Below are 17,661 nucleotides of genomic sequence, written 5' to 3'. Positions count from 1 at the left end.
TGTGGTTTGAGAATTTCTGGATATGAGTCAATCTCCTTTCATCATCTATTGCATTCCAAGAAAGAGCTTAAAGGGGCTTTGTCTAGAGAACCGTCTCCTGTATGTCCAAATGTATTTCATTTTTCAGTAGGTGGACAAAAAGCTTCCTGCTAGTGCTAGAAATACTTGCTGCAATACCACACTGACAGCTGAGCCACAATAAAGAGATCTCAGGCAAGACCAAATTGCAGACACGGGACTGTCTGATTTCCAAGGTGTGCGGTCTGCCTTCAGAACGGACCCCTGCCAATTCCCCTTGTAAGCGAGTATAGTTGGGGTTATAATGAAAATTTTGCATATGTGTATTTATTTAAATAGAGGTGACAAATTCACTGCTGTTATAATCCCTGGCTCTCCATGTGGTTGTATATTTCATTAGTAAAATTATGGGTTTTTTTCATCTTTAAATGCTGCTGCATTTATCAGTGTATAATTCCTCAAGCAAGGTAAACTGAAATGCTGTGGAAATTTGTGCTAGATGGAATTTTGTGCTAGATGGAATTTTGTTGAACTTGTGAAAATTCATGTTGCATTTGCAAAAGGCCAATAGCCTATTTCATCTGCATGCAAGAATTTCCCCACTTGATCAACCACTCCTCTGCTAGGTTGGTGAAAACATGTCCTAGCCTGAAGCAGTGCTGCTGTGCTCAAATTCAGGGTGACCTCTGAGCGACAGCAGCGCCACGTGTCACTGCTGAGTCAGCTTAGAGCAACCATCTTGCTCTGTGGAATCTCATGCAGAATATGCTAAAGGGACAGGTTCAGCCAGGATCTCTGCTGCCCTAACTCGACCTAGAGGCTGCTTCTGGGAGGCCAGCAGCCGTTTGTGAACCAGCCCAAACTGGAGCACGTTGTCCACATAGATGGGGTGGGGTCCATGGATCCTGCTCAAAGGAGTCCCTAACCTAAGAAAAGTCAGGAATTTCTTCTGCAGACAGTGGTTTCTAAACTGTTTTGGGTGTGTCAAAAAAAAGAAAAGCTTGTTACTCCTTTAGCTTGCTTTTTAAATATATGTGCCACATTTCTGAAATATTGTATGCACTATAAACCCCACATAAAATGTAGGAATTGAAAGAATGATAAGAGGGTAAATATAAATAGAAACACTTTAGTTTTCACCCCTGTGGTATATCATATTCTTCCCAGGACTGACACCACCGCCTGAGACCACTACCTCTCCTTACTGTCCCTTAGAGCACCTGAGGATCAGGCCAATTTGAGGGTCAGTTTTGTAGGTGATACTGAAGCTGTCTGTCCACAGCCCATACTTTGAGTAGCAGGTAGGTGGAGGTGGGCTTTGCCTCCGTGTCTGTAGTGGCCCCTGTGGTGTGTGGTCTGTTATCCTCAAGCAGCGCTGCAGCTCCCAGCTTTAGGGAATGAAGTCTGCAGCACCCAGCTCCTCCAGTGAGACCAAAAACAGGCCCCTGGGACCTTTTGTCTCCTCCTTTACACTGGCCTGCCTTTTCCTGCTGCTGCTTCTGTCCCCATGGGCTGCTGGAGCTCAGCTCTTGTCTGACTAGCTTAGCAACGGCTTTGTAGCACTCCCCAGAGAGGCGTGCTCTGGTGACTAGGCTAGGCAGAGTTAGGCTCCAGCTCTCCAGAGCCTGCTCACTTCAGCAGCAGGCTGACTTCCTACCGACTGGACAGGGAAATGAGCTGAGTTTTCCCAACCATCTGGCTCATTCACAGCCAGGCCTGGCTGAGATGGAATGAGATACAGAATAGAAGAGCAGTGGAGTTCAGCTCATGACCCATGAAGAAACTTCCCAACAGTGATATCTGCTCGCCCTGCTTGTGTTCTGTGCCCTGAGCTGGGGTGGCTCATGGTGTGGCCACAGGTGGCTGCTCCAGGCTGGAGCAAAACAGACTTTGCTGGAGATGAAAATTGAATTCCCACATCCTCCTAGAAAGAGCAAGCCACCAGCTTGGTGATGTCCTGAAGAGTCAGCAGCCCCAGAGGACAGTGGGAAGCAGTGCTGAAAGGTACCCCAACAAAGCATCAAGCAGAAAGGTAGGAAACTGGGTTCAGCGGGCTCACATCTCTCCCCATCCCACGCCCACCTCTGCCAGTATTGTTAACTGGAAGGGCTCCGCAGAAGACATGAAATTATTCTTATTTGTATTATCTAAGCCAGATTATACAGTTAAAGTCCTATTATTACAGGGAAACTCAGCTGAGAAAGACCCCCCAACCTTGGACGTTCCTCCAAAGGCTGCTGTTGGGTTTGTTTCATTGTGTGCCAGTTTGGGATGTCTTGCAGCGAAGAAGCAGCACCATGTTCTTTTATGGGAACTCACCTTTGTTTGATTTTAAAATATATTTGAGCAGGTTGTTAAAGCCACTCTGTGATGTGTTTGTGAACTTGTCGTTTAAGGTGGAGGCTGGGAGAGGGGAGATAAATGAAATACGCCACATTTGCTGCAGTTTTTGTGCCTAGAATCTTTGAAGGCAAAGTGGTTTCCATCATAAGATCTTAAGTGCCTAAATGTTAGTGCTGCAGTTTTATAATTAGGACTGAAAAATGAAACCCGTTTCCCGCCCCCCATCATATTTTTGCATTTCAAATGCATTCTCTTAAGTCAAATGTAACAGCTTCTTTCATCAAAGTCGGCTGTCTTCAAAAGGATTTAGGCAGCTTTGTGCGTCTGGCTTGTTGATTTGTCCTCCCGTGACCCAGAGTGAAGTTTATTCATTTGACTTCTAAGGAGCCCTAAACTAAAGGGATCTTTTTACAGGTTTGTCCAGAAACTCAATTTACATCCTAATAAACTTTGAGAAGAAATGTCATGCTGTATTGTAGTAGGAAAGAGGGGCACTGTGAAAGCGTGTGTTGTTTGGGGACTTAGATGTCTGTGAAATGTTCAACTGTGAAGGCTTTTCACATCAGCCCACATCTTTTTTTTTTTTTTTACTTTATGCAGCAAATTATGTGTTTATATATATGTTCATATATTTATATTGATATTGGCAAGGAATATTGTATATATGCACACATATATATGATTCTTTTATTCCATTTTTCTTTGTTGTGTTCATTTTTAAACCCAAAGTGTGACCAAAAAACACAGACAGGTTGACATGTCTTTGAAGAAAAGTAATCACTAGGTCTGGTTCCTTGTTGTTCATAACGCTTACGTTTCTTGCATCTGAAGGATTTTTTTTTTTTTTGGCTTATTTTAATGTTATGCTCTATTAGAAATGCACTGAACTACATCAGGTCAGTACATATTTCTTTCCCTTCCTGTCCCTCTTTACCTCCCCCAGACAGAGGTGATTTCTTTTGTGATTAGTGAAAGTTGGTCTACGTTGCTGAAGCCGACCACGCTGAACTGTGAATTTGGGGAGAGCCGCCTCCCCTCCTTCCAAAGTGACTCACAAAGCCAGTTTCACTTGTTCCACACTGTTGCCTCATTATGTTTAAAGAAGGAGATCTATTGACTAAACGTTGGGCTCAAAATCTAGCGTATTTGTTCAAACAGGTCCTATTGGATTCCGAAGCTTTTTCATAGCTGGTGTCAATTACATAGGATGCACCTACTTTGTTGAGAAAGTTCCTTGTAATAGGCATGTTGCCTGCACAGGTTTCTGTTGGCTGGAGGGATGGTGAGGTCTGCCCTACAAGTCTAGTCATCCTCCAGAGGTCTGGGATGACTCAGACGGGGTTCAGACAAGCGGTGCATTCCAAAAAATCTGTAGAAGGAAACAGCAATGAGAAAGTGCCCATCCAAAATAGAGTACTGAACAGTGGAAGTATTGAAACGTTGGTGTTCTCTTTGAAACAGAAGTCAGAGGCTATTACTCATTCTGTGTTATCTTTATTGCCCCTCTGGCTTGCAGGCAGAGGTCTCATCCTACCTGGTATCCAAGCCCTTCCTGACTGTGCCCTTACCCATGCAGACAGCTCCTGTCTTTGTTGCTCATGTTCCAGCAACGGTGAAATACTTTTAACTTACTCTGTCTTTATTTCTCTCTGCTTTTGTACTCATTATTCATGTGCCTAGAGAGCTCCTCCTCCTTTGGTTGGCAAACTCCTGTGCACCCTTCCAGGCCCAGCTTGAATAGCCCTCTTCTGTGACTCCTTCCCCAGCATGTTCAGAGACTGTCCTAGATCCATCTGTAATACCACCACACATGGTGTAGCAGTAGAGTCATCTGTTCAGTGTTTGAGTCCCTGTGAGATTTTTTAGTTTTACTAGGGCCAGATAAGAACTAGGTATTAACATCTCTGGAACCCCAAACTGGCACAGAACCTAGTGCATAATATTTGTGAAGTTGGAAGGGGAGAAGGAAATTCAGTCACGACTAAGTATTCTGATGTGCCAGGCACTGGACTCTCCATTTGCCTTCTCTTCTACCTACTGTGGCCTCTGAGGTGAATCTGCGGTCTTACCTGTCTTGCAGATGAGGAAACTGAAACTGAAACTACAGGGAAAAGTGACAAAGCTGGGATTTGAACCCATCTGCCTGCACTATGCTTTTAACCCCAGTTTCATTTTCCTCATCTGAAAAACAGAAAAAAAATACCATTTTTTTTTTAAGATTTATTTATGCATACAACAGCTGGGGTACAGGCCAGAGATGCGGGGGTGAGAGGATTCACCAGAGACAGAGTAGGAAACAGAACAGGCAGACTGATGGAAATACACTGCTGAGGGGAGCAGCGGTCGAGACAGGAGAGGTCTGCTGCACCATGTGGGTTGCTCCCTGGCGGCAGGGGATTGAACTGGTGTTGCAGTGGCTGCAGACAGCTTCATAGGTGCGTCTTAACCTCTTGCGCCACTAGGGAGGCCCCAAAATACTGTTGATAAGATTCCTTTGATGATGTAATGACATTGCTCTCAGGACGCACTTAGCACAGTACCCAGCAAGCCTCAGTAGCTGTTAGTTCTTGTGAGTGATGGGCACAAGCTCCCTCAGCTAGCAGGGGGCAGAGGAGACATTTGAACTCAGGGCTCTTTGCTAACAGAACTGTGTTCCTAACTGATGCTCATGGACCACACCAGCCTTGAAAAGCAGTAATAATAGCTCAGAGGCATCTTGTCAGTAGCAGAAGCTCCTGCAGTTTCTTTCCAGGAGTTTCTGGGGACGTTGGAGCAGATGGAGGGAGAACACCCTCCACCCATCCCATGGAAATCACAAGGCCAACATGGTAATTGTCCAGTGGCTTGACAATTTAGAACCCCACCCAGCAAACATTAGGATATTACAGCACCCCGTTAGGCTCCGGCGCTAATTATTTACTCCCTCAAGGAGAAGGAAAGGGATTCAGTCCCTGAATCAGCAGGCTGCTCTCATGGGGCCTCTGGCAATCATTCCTTCACCCATGTGAACCCCTCCTCAAGCTTCAAAAGACTCAGTTATAACTTCCCCGCCTCCCCAAGCCTTCAGGAACACAAGCCTTTTTAAACCTTCTGAGCAAGGCCAGTGTTGTAGATGAACACTGGGTGATGGATTCCCTGTAAAATATGCTTGCTTAAAGGGCTAACTTTTTTTTTAAGTTTATTTATTTATACATACAAGAACTTGGGTACAGGCCAGAGGGGAGGAGGTGAGAGGATTCACCAGAGACAGAGTGTGGAGCAGAACAGGCAGATTGACTGAAGTACACTGCTGAGGGGAGCAGCAGGCAAGACAGGAGAGGTCTGCTGTGCCATGTGGGTTGCTCCCTGGCCGGGGATCGAACTCATGCTGCAGAGGCTGGGGACAGCTTCATAGGTTGTGTCTTAACCCCTTGCGCCACCAGGGAGGCCACAAAGGGCTAACTTATTAAGGCGTCTGTATTCATGGATTTGGTAGCCAATTCCTATACAAATTTGGGACAAACAAAAAAATATATATTTTTCATTAAGAGAACATGAATTATTTAAAATACATGAATTTTTTAGTTATTAATCAGACTGATGTGATTATTGGATGATAACTTAGAAAAAAATATTTTAAATTAGAGTCATGTGTGTGAGGCTGGTTCTAGTAGTAACTAGTCAGTGAGAGAGGATATACACTGAATTTATTTTGAGGAATATTATTTTAAAAAATTGAGTACATCTTTATAAATTTTTGAGAGAGAAATATCAACAAATTCCACACTTTTCACCACTCGCACCCCACATACACACACGTAGAGTGAATAAAACAGATTTGCAGCAAAGCTGAATCATTGTCAAATTAGTTGCAGTTAACTCCCTGCTTTCAGTTCTTTGTACATTTGAGAAGACAGAGGATCCTGGTTTGTCCTCGCCTTTTTCTCTCTGCCCAAACAAAATCAGAATTCCCAGCAGCAGTTGGCAAGCCATATTAACACATTAGCCTCATCTCTCTACCTTGTAACCTCTTGGTTGACATTATCCCACAAAACTACACTGCAGAGCCTCCCTGGTGGTGCAAGGGGTGAAGCACCACATTATGAAGCAATCCTCAGCCTCTGCAGCACAAATTCAATTCCCGGCTGGCCAGGGAGGTACCCACATGGCACAGCAGACCTCTCTTGTCTCTCCCACTGTTCCCCTCAGAAGTGTATTTCCATCAGTCTGCCTGTTCTGTTCCCCGCTCTGTCTCTGATGGATCCTCTCAACCCCCACATCTCTGGCCTGTACTGCAACTTTTGTATTCATAAATAAATAAATCTTTAAAAAAAAAATCATGCTGCACACGGGTGATACCGGATGGGGGCGCTGCAGCCCACCCCAGCTTTCTAGCTCTGGAATCCCACCAGGCTCTGCTCTCCAGTCTTCTCTGGAAAGCCAGGGGTGTGTGCCTGTGGGCCTTGCTTGTCCATACGCCTGGGTGCATGTAATAGCCCAACCGTGTATGTTTTTACCAGCAATAAAAATCCAGTAGGGAAATGACGCCTGGGTGCATGTAATAGCCCAACCGTGTATGTTTTTACCAGCAATAAAAATCCAGTAGGGAAATGAATGCTCAAATTAGATTGTTTGACCTTTGACAAGATCTCCTCAGTTGAAAAACATGTTTATCTCTATAGCTGAGCAGATTTTGCTAAAATCAAAATGAAGAACCTTGTTTACTGGTGTAGCAGATTGGGTTTTGAAGAGATTCCACTGAATTCTCTTTGAAAGGATGTTGATCTAGAAAGTTCTGGCACAGTTGCTCTGTTGTGGTGTAGCTGTTGTTTTCTACCCTATGCTTGTTATAGGAGGGACCAATGGGCCCTGGACAACTGTATCTTCTGGATGGGCAGGTGTATGGATAGACAAACAGGGGAACTGACAAGAAGACAGTGTAATTCTTCTTGCCATATATTTTAGAAATTATTTGTTGATATTTAAGAGAAAAAATAAACCTATAACTGGTGTCCTAAGCCTGCCCAATGAAGCCTTTGGGCTTTAGTCACTCAAAATCAATATTTAGTAAACACTTAGTATGTGCTAGGCACATGGGGTAGAGATTTGAACAAAATAAGAACAGCACCTGCCTTCAAGGAACTTCCTATCTAGTGTGGGAGATGAGCATTAGAAAGTAATTCTGCTCATAGTTATGTATTTCTAACTATAATCACTGGTTGTTTTTTAATTGAGCGATTATACACCATATACATCTTAAAGTGTACAAATCAGTGGTTTTTAGTAATATTTACAGAGTTTTTTTTTTTTTGTTTTTTTTTTTTTGAAGGATATGGTTGAGTAGAAACTTGAGTCTGGTTACAGAGTTTTGCTGGCGCAACTACAATTGATTTGACTAGCAGCAACAGACTTTCCATCATGTCGGCATTGCACCATTGGTGGTCATTGATGTCATAAATGGGGGCAAGGAGGGGACATGAGAGAAGTTCAGTTCAAACAGAGCATCCTGGAAGTGGCCTAAAGGCCAAACTGGAAGCTCCTTTCCATATAAGGTGGCTCCAGTGAGAACTTTCATTTCCACCGCAAACTTGAACTCACTGGTTCTGGGCAACCTTCACAGCATCTTATAATTCCACTTTTCTAAGATTGTATTCCAGGAATCTCCACTCGTTGGTCTTATTATTACATATGACTTGACTTGAAATATAAACCATTTGCATTTTCAGACACCTTACATATTTATCTGATGAATTAAGCCATTTGTTTTCTGGTTCTGCTTGAGTTTTGCTTTGCCTTCCTGTACTCTGAAGATAGTGTGTGGGGGCCGGGTGGGGAGGGCAGTAATGACCCACACAGTCTTCTTTATGGGTATTCTGAAGAACCAAGTTAGATAAGGTGAAGTGACTTTGGACCTGAGCTACCTCCTACTGGTCACTGAGGTCTAGTGATGGACAGTCAGTCATCTATACGGAAAGTTCCAGGAGTACCCCCCCCACACACACACAATATTGATTTCATCAAAAGAAAACTTTGTGGTGTTACCCAGAGATCAGGAAAATATAACTTAACATTAGTGTTATTCAGAGAATTTTGTGACTGTGCCCTTAAGTCATGAGTAAATATCTAAGGTGACATTCACCATTGTAGGTCCTTCAAGATGATGACAAGCCTAATAATCAGTCTTCCATTTTATAGTCTTAAGCAAGTTGCAGAAAACGCTGATATTCCTTAACTCTCTAAATCTTGTGTCTGCCTTATGATGCAGGAAGGCTGTGATATTCCTACAATTTTGATTAAAAAAAAAAAAAAAACCCAGAACTCAGGAGAGAGACTTGCTTGTGATGTTAAAGGTGGTTGCTCTATCTTTTATTTCTCCTTCCCTTGAAAGCTTGCCTTTCTCCACCACACTGTTCTGTAATATTTTCCCCTATGATTTGCTAATTACTTGTCAGTTTCATTCACATTACTTAGGTAAAACACCTGCTTGAATAATTGCTGACATTCAAAAGAATGTCATGAATACATCTGACAGTTAATTTTATTCACTAGTTCCCTTCTGCTTCATAGATTCCTGTGAGTTTGGGTTAATTAAGCTGAGTTCTATTTTTGCCAGCAAGCCAGTGATCCTTTGGATTGAATCTGCAGCTGCGTTATCCCTGTGATCAGTAACTGCCTTGGGAAAGCCTCCATTCCTTCCCACTTAGAACACAGGACAGCCATGCTGGGCCTCTGGATATGAACAACAAGACTATATGCTTTTGACAGACATTTGCATCATCCTGTTCTCCTCTTAAAGGTACATGACCGATGGTGGACTTGGCCTCTACACCCGTCGCCTGAACCGACTCCCTGATGGGATGGCTGTGGTGCGGGAGACGCTGCAAAGAAATACCTCCCTGGGCCTTGGAGATGCTGACAGGTAAGCTTGATTTGCTTGGGGTTGACTTGAATGCAGAGATCATTCCAGAGTGGTCTGAGAAATAAGAGTGATGATATTAAGAGCAGATGGGTGCTGTTGTAGCCCCCATGGAAGCCGGGAGGCCTGGAAGCTGTGCTTGGCATTGAAAGCAGACACAGTAGGGAGGAAAGGGCTACTGAAAGCTTCTTGGCTAGCTTTTGAGTAGGTGGTACTTCTGACATCAAGCACACAGGGAACTTAGTCATAGGTAGTTTTTGTTGTTGTTTTGACTATTACTACTGCATCTTCATCAGTTTCAGCAGGCCCCCTGGGTATGCTTTACTTCCTCTCATTAGCCAGCTTTCGAGGTATTGCGCCTTGGAACTGCGTCCCTGGTGATGTGCTGAAGAGAACACTCTAGACCTTGGCTAAATAGGCTTTACCTTAAGTCTCCTGTTACCTGGGGATGGGAGGCAAGGAATAGGGATGAAGGTTTATGTGCCACCAAGTAAGTGGTCAACATTAAAAAGCTTCTGAAAACACTACAGTGAAAAAGAGTCAATATTTGGCTTCCAAGTTTCTAGTCTTTACTTTCACCAACACACTGATTCTGTAACCATGAGCAATTGATTAAAGGGGATTGGACTATACTGTTTCTAAGCTCCTTCCCCACTCTGAGGTGCTATATTTCTAGATTTCAGTACCCTTTAATGCTGTGATTGTTAAAGGATTTTCTGTCCTATTTGACCTCTTGTGCATCTGGATTGATGAGACAGTGTGGAATTTAGATGTGCAGAGTTAGAAGTCACTGCTATTTTTTTTTTGTGTGTGGGGAGGTTGCCAGACCTGGCGTGTCAGAAAGCTGAGTGTTTGTAACACAAGTACAACTTCTGGCTGTTCTCTGGCTTCAGAGAAGCAGGACAGCATAGTAAGGAGACCGACATTAGCGTCACCCCCAGAAATGGCTTTACTAAAGAATAATCTTTACCTTCTGTCAGGGAGGATTGGACAGCTTGAGCTGGGTGGAGAGCACTAAACTGGTTGTTAGGAACTAGGGATCAGATCCAAACGCTGCCATTAACATGAATGTCTTTCTCAGAGACACCCCTAGTATTGAGGGTGCTGATCTATATCAGAGAGGACAAAAGGCTTTCCACTGCAAGCGTGGTTTTTCCCTGATGATTAATATGGCTTGCAGGCTCCACAGAAAGATGAACCATTTGAGAACTGCTCTTTCTAAGTCCAAAATTCTCTGTAAATAAAATCATTAGAGTCAATATTACCAGGGAAAAAAATCAGTGTTGCAACACCCCCAATGGACATTTCACAATTTGCCAAATTATTTTGCTGGTTTGTGTTCCCCTTTAAACATGTCATTGGTTAGTAAATCTATTAGCATAAAATGCAAGCCTTACAAGGTACATTTCCCCCATAGCAAAAGAAGAATCTGTGCTAGGCAGTTTAATTTAATGCTTCATTGCAGGGTTAATGGAATTATAATAGATCACAGCTGAGTTTGTTTCTGCTTTAGAGATGGAAGATTTGGGTGGGGACTGGCAGAGGCATAGCATGTGTTATTCCATTTCAGTATGGACGGTGGGGGCAAGTGGGCAGCAGTGTCTTCTGGTTCTCCCCAGACTGGGATAATCAGACGTAAGCATTATTTAAGACTGAATGGGTAGCTGATCAAATGTTAAAGAAATAATTCAGGTCACTTAAAAAAATAATTTAATAATTCTTGTAAGTTTCCTATTTTATATGTTTTGACCCGTAGGCACTGAGATATTTTGCATTGTTCTGAAATATGGTAAACTTCTTTAATCCCCAAAGTTATTATAAAAACACCATAGTAATGCTTCATCTGTGGTTAAGCTGAAGTAATAATGGATTCATTTTTATAAAGTTCTTCATGTAACTCTTCTCTAAAAACAATATTTTCCCCCAAAATGGGAGGCTAATATTAGTAGTAGCAGAAATTATTTTGGACTTTAGGCAGAGAAATATTTCTTTGTAACATTTAAATTTTAATATTTTGGAGCTAGCACATCAGACCTGTGATTTTACAAATACTGCTTAGGGTAAGGGTAGTGTAGGCTTGAGAGAATTTAATGTGAATTATCAAGGAAGAAAGTCACAGATGGTGTGCAGATATGTGTACATGGAAGTATGCAAATGACTGCAGGTAAGGTAGTCCTACTCTTGCCCCTATTGTTAGAACTATATCCTTTTTTTTCCTGTCCCTTTTATTTGGGTAATAAGTCATAGGCAATTCAATATCAAGTTTTCTTAAGACTGTAAATGTAAATTGAGATTACGTGCTTCTGATGAGTCTACTACATCAGAAAAGTAGATGTGCTTATATAAAGTGCAGATATTTCAATGCTACTATATAGAAAGTATTTTTCTTCATTTATAAATTAGATCTGTACAGGTAGAATGTTAACATATTGGTGAGAAGAAACTTAATAATCATTTAAGTCTGTCCCTCCTCATAAGGCTCTTTTCCTCTACGCCATTATCTGGGGAGACTTCCAAGACCACAGTGTTTGTTGATTATTGTTTTAGAACATATATCTTCCAGTGTACATTTAAATATCTCATATTCTTTATCCAAATGCATCATCCAAATGATTTTTACTGCATTGGAATCAAACATTGCTGTTTATATGGATTCATTTTATTAGGCATTAGCTGGAAATAACTAGGTTGATGAACTAACAGACTGATTTCAACTGTTTACTTCCCGTTTTACTCAGGTCATACGTTCTAATCCTAACATGCATCTAATGCTGACATTGTGGCTTATTTTGTATCAGATACCTGTATTTTGACCTTTTTTTAATCATTGATTTTATTATGCCAAAAATACGTGCTCATGGTAGAAGACTATGCTCCTTATATAATTTTAGTGAAAAAAATGCAAAGGACCCAATACCTTTCCAGAATCCCCCCCCCCCACCTGGTTCCCCTTTAACCTGCAAAAAAGAGTCCCAGAGCTGTGATATTTCCCGGAATTTCTTTATTAAAAAATATATATGTGTATATTTTAAGGATTTTGAGTGCTTAAAACAGAGGTTGCATGAGTTCCACTAAGCAACTAGGAAAAGTACTAAGAGATAACACTTGACTCGACTTCGTAAGCAGAGCCAGTCACCTTACCGTGGAGAGTGGAGAATCATTAACCTCACAGTGCAAGCCCAGAGAGCAGCCAGCCCAGGGGAGGCCCACAAGGACACTGACTTACCACACAGACCCTGGTTGTTTATGACAGGATGTGGTTGGGGTACCTTTAGGGTTATTAAAAGTAACTGACAGGAATGTGTACCTTCAGAGCCTAGGATGTAGGGAGGGACCATGTCAGTTTGGGAGTCTCGTATGTCACCAGTCAGCTTCCAAGAAATAATAAATGACACTAGTAAATTCAAAATGCCAAGTCTGCCCTTGATCACCTGTCGCTCTTCAGGGTTGCCACCCCCAGGGTCCAGGGTTTATAGGATAGTCAGCAGCGGCTACATCCAGCAAGCTAGAACCCGCTGCCTGAAAAGAGGACATCAAAAGAGACAAATGGGGGGCCTACCTGGCTGCTCAAGGGATTAAACATCAGTACTATGAAGCAATATGCACCTACTGCAGCATGAGTTCCATCCCCGGCCAGAGAGCTACCTACATGGCGCAGCAGACCTCTCCTGACTTGCCCTCTGCTCCCCTCAGCAGTGTATTTGAGTCAGTCTGCCTGTTCTGCTCCCTACTCTGTCTCTGGTGAATCCTCTCACCCCCCACACCCCTGGCCTGTGCCCCAGTTCTTGTATGCATAAGTAAATAAATCTTTCAGAAAAAAAAAAAAGAGAGAGACAAATGGAAGTGGCTTCTTATAAGTCATAGGGCCCAGATAACAAACAAATATTGCTGTGGCGTGGAGGTCTCTGGGTTGCAGCCAGGAAGAAGGCAGCGGGATGAGAGACTGGGCTTCCAGAGACAGATGGTTTGTTGAACTCTCTCAAGTTGAATGTTTTCAAAGCTTAAAGCTCAGCTCTAGGAAGGTGTCCACTTCCAAGAGTCTTTCTTTGTCCCTCCAAAGCATCTCTAGGCCCATCAACTTTTGCATTGCCTTGTGCTTTAGCGTTCAGGGGGCTGGGAGCACAGAGAGACTCCTCCATGGCCTCTCAGGTTGGCTGTGCATGAGAGCCACAGGAGGATTTTGGAATCACTGTTAACTTTCTTCCAAACCATTAGACTGCATAGAATGCCAGTGGTTTTTATTTAGGAAATAGCACCCCCCCAAAAAAAAAAAAAGTTCCATGATGAAACCTTGTTTAAGACTGTAACAAAATGAAAATTAGCACTGACAACATGCCAGGAAATCAAACAAGGAGAAGAAACTGTTTTTTTCCTTCTTGTTACAAGGGTTTCATTACCCTCCCTCCAAATGTTGAGTGTTTTAGGTCTGGAGACAGCATTTTCAGTTAAGGATTCAGAGCCACTAAACAGACTTTTTGGTCTGCATTGGGGGCTCTGTCCTTGGTGCTCAGAGCTGTCCCAGTTTCGGTTTGAATTGGGAGTCCCCTGGTGTGAGGATGTAACTATGCAACCTGGTATTTGACTGGCCTGCCAAGCCAAACCCTCCTTCCTTGATGTGAGTGTCACAAGATCTTCAGGAACCCAGGGCACCACTCAGCTTTGAGATTTGTGTGGAACAAGACAGCCCTCCTGGCTCCCAGCAATGCATTCAGAAATTCAGGCCTGACGTGGAGGGGAGAGTTTAATCCAGGTCAGAAGTAGGACCCCAGCCAGCAAATGGAATGGGATGGGGGGACCCTTTACGGTTAATAGGTTCCCCAACTGGTTATTTGATGGGCACAACCCCTGCTGTGATATACAGACAAGATGGAGCTGAGATAGGGAGAGATTTCTCTGTTCACCTTCCTTTCAAGGCTCTGGCAGGCAAAACAATATCCTGTTCCCAAAGATGTCCATGTGCTAATCTTCCCAAACCTATGAATGTGTCTTGCTACATAACCCAGGGAGTTAAGGTTTCCTCTCAGCTGACATTCAAGCTAGGGAGTTTACCCTGGATAATCCAAGTGAACCTGTGTAATCACAAGGTCACTAAAAGTGGAGGAGGCAGGAGAGGAAGGCAGAGTAACACTAAGTGAGAAGGACTCAACCTGCTCATAGAGGTTTTGAAGATGGAGGAAGGAGCCACAGTCGAGGAACGGGGGCCCCTCTATAAAGGGAGAAAGTCAAGAGGACAGAAGCTCAGGTGGATCCTCCAGAAATGAATATAACTCTGGAAACACCTGTGGTTTTGCCCTTGAGGCCCACATCAGACTTCTGATTCCCAGTGCTGTAAGATACATTTTCATTTAGTACCCACCACAGACATTTTGAAAAGTTCTCTTTCCAGGACCCAGATAACCATTGTGTGGTCCCTGAGTTTCTCTAGCCCAAGATTGGGGGTCTCTGAGGTGAGCCATGGTTGAAGGAGGCCCCTGTCCCTGCCACTACTCCTACCTCCCTTGCACTGTCTGCCCTCTGTGTCTGCTGTGCTTGTTGCTCTATGATCCCCCCACTGGAACCAAGCAGGGCAAGAGTCTCTCCCCTCTCACCTTATCGCATTTGGTACCGTCCTGCCTGCCAGTCTTTGGACCTTGTTTCCTCCATATCCATGTGATCCATAGCTTTCTTACTGGACAGTGCAAGCAGGCCATTTCCATCCTCGCTGCAGGTTCTGTTGGGCAGCTGATAGAGTGGACATCTCAGGGCATATTTCAAAAGGCAGCTGTGGAGCACCGAGGAGACCGGACGATGGAGGGGGTGGGGGCATTCCTGCCTAAGAGACTCTGGGTCCAGGCACTCTCTCAGGCAAGACTCTTAACTGTCCAGGTTTGGGAATTTGTCTCTAAAATGAGGACAGTGTCTCACAGGACCACTATAAGCTGCACACGAGGTGAAGGCATTTTGTAAAATACCAAACAAGGATAAATACTCCGATTAGTCCTCAGCGAGGCAAGGAATCTGTTCCCTACCCCTCTACAGCTCCCTTTCCTTTATCTATATTTAATTAACTCATAATCGAGCCCTTTCTTTCTATGTCACCTTAGAGTAATTATATGTAATGAAAGGACAGTTGTAAATTAAAGGCATGCAGCACTGGGACTAGGGGAAAAGGAAGTTAGACTATGACATGTAGGAAAGAGGGAACTTCGAGAATGCAGTACAATCGCCATAAATACCTGCACAGTTGCATATTTGAGTGTTGTTTTAACACAGAGAGTCCAGCAGGCTTAAGTGAGAATGAACTTTGCCTTGCTTTTCTCCCCTGTCTACCTGACTTCTTTTATGTCTTTATTTTTCCTTGCTTGGGTCAACCAGTTGAGAAAGATCTCGCTCTTTCTTGTCCTCTACCCTCCATCCCGCCCCACTTCCCTGAGCCTTTCCCTTTGCCTTGCATTCTCCTTTCCTCCTCCTTCAGACTGCCTCCCCACTGTCACACCCACTCCAGCCCTGAGTCTTTTCCTCATCCTGCATTCCCAGGTCACACCCATTTTCCTGGGAGGAGCAGATGCCTCTGGCACAGCACCCAGCATCCAGGGTCTTCTCTGAGCTCCTTCGCCCTTTCTTCTCCTGCTTGGGGATAGCAAAGGAAACAAAGTTGGAGAGAATGAAAGTCACTTTCATTTTATTTATTTATTTTTTTAAAAAAGGATCTATTTATTTATTTATTTATTTATGCAAGCACTGGGTACAGTCAGAAGCGCGGGAGGGTGAGAGAATTCACCAGAGCCAGAGCAGGGAACAGAGCAGGCAGAAGGACCGAAGTACACTGCTGAGGGGAGCAGCGGGCAGCAGGAGAGGTCTGCCCACCATGTGGGGCCCTCCTCCGGTGGCCGGGGAGCAGCCGGGGATCGAACCGGCGCTGCAGAGGCTGCGGGCAGCTTCGCAACCCAGCGCTCAACCGCTGTGCCACCGGGGAGGCCCTCACTTTCATTTTAAAGCTCATAAAAAAAGCCTTCGAGGCAAATCTCTATTTCCGTGGTAACAGGGTAATAATTACTGTGGCCTTTCCCAAGGGCCTTTTCTTCCTGCTGGTACCTCTGACTTCCTTTTTAAATAAGAGCTGCTGCTTTTGTGGGGTGGGTGGGCAGGGGCCACCTGTGCTGAACGGGGGTGGTGCTGACAGGAAGCAAACCATCTGCACCTTAAGCCACAAAGGAATTCTCCCAGGGGCTGTTAAGAGGAGAGAAGGGCTAGTCAGTGGGTATCATTGCACAGAGATGCCGTTTTTTTTCACTTGAAAATAAAAAGGCAGTATCTTGGCCCCAGGAGGATCTTCCACTGCCTGATGTTGCCCGACCTCTGACTTTGTTCCGGGCTATACTGTGGTAGAAGCAGAGCCAAGTGGAGCAGGCACAATCACTATCCCAAAGTGCATTTTTCAAAGATGCTGCCTTTTTGTCAGTTGTTTAAAGGAAATTTGTAGACTTGATGGCTGTTCAGAGCATGGGTGAGATGCTGTTCAGCAGTAGGAAAGGAAGAATAAGAGCTCAAAAGGAAAAGCTAGCATGGGATTTCTTCTTCTCGGCTTATTCCACCCAGTAATAGGCCCCAAGTCAGAATCTGACCACACTTGTGCCCTGAAACTGAAAACAGCGTTTTAAGCTGGACACCTGGACAATCCTGGCCTCTCAGTCAGGAAAGGACAGGTCGTGCTGGATGACAAACAGCTTCTGAGCCCAGCCTCATTGTCTGGCCGTTGCAGACATGTGGCTGTGCCTCACTCTGACTCAGGGGCTGGGTGCCCGCGGGACCACCCCTGAGGGCACTGACAGCTCCCTTAGCAGAGAGTGGGGTGAGCCATGCACCATCTCTTCAAGCTCCCACGTGGAAATGGCCCACCTGACTTTACAGTCTCTTGTCTTTGACCAAAGGAAGTCATGTGGCTGCAAGTAAATTCAAAGATAAAGAGAAGTGCGTGCATCTGCACCACATGCCTGTGAGCAGAACAGAAAATATACAGGGCACTGGACTAGTGACCGTCATTTTTGTATCACAGACAAATGGTGTGTAATTAAACCTGTGCCTATCCCCACCCCCATTACTGAACCAGCTCGTACAGTGCGGCTCACTACTTACTGTATACCTGGCAGCATCCACCAGCCTGACTGATGGGCTCTGCTAGCAGGAGAGCGAGCACATAGACAATCACATGATGACTGAATTTTAAACAATATGTGGACTCATTTGTATTTCACCCAAATATCTGGACTAAGTTTTGATAAGTGGCGGTTTAGATAAATTGCTGGTGATTGCTGAATATTTACAGAGCACCTACTGTGCCCCAGACCCTAGGATCCAGAGATGAAGGGTATCGTCCCTGCTCCCTGCTCGCAGGAAGCTGACAATCAAGTACAGGGAGAGAAACC

The 17,661-nt window shown here is 44.2% G+C and overlaps 1 protein-coding gene across 1 annotated transcript in view; it reads left to right on the top strand.

The window, feature by feature from the left end:
• The window catches only part of NAV2 (neuron navigator 2), a 382,500-nt gene that overhangs the window by 261,322 nt on the left and 103,517 nt on the right, over window positions 1-17,661 (top strand). Inside the window, exon 11 of the mRNA XM_037522590.2 lies at window positions 9,137-9,259. Coding sequence (XP_037378487.2) covers window positions 9,137-9,259 — 123 coding nt within the window. The remainder of the gene's footprint in view (window positions 1-9,136; window positions 9,260-17,661) is intronic.

The sequence above is a fragment of the Talpa occidentalis genome, unplaced genomic scaffold, assembly GCF_014898055.3.
Source record: "Talpa occidentalis isolate TD23 unplaced genomic scaffold, MPIMG_talOcc4v2.1 talOcc4.3, whole genome shotgun sequence".
NCBI classification, from domain to species: domain Eukaryota; kingdom Metazoa; phylum Chordata; class Mammalia; order Eulipotyphla; family Talpidae; genus Talpa; species Talpa occidentalis.
Note: the sequence above shows the minus strand (reverse complement) of the source record. Positions and strands in the feature narration are given on the sequence as shown.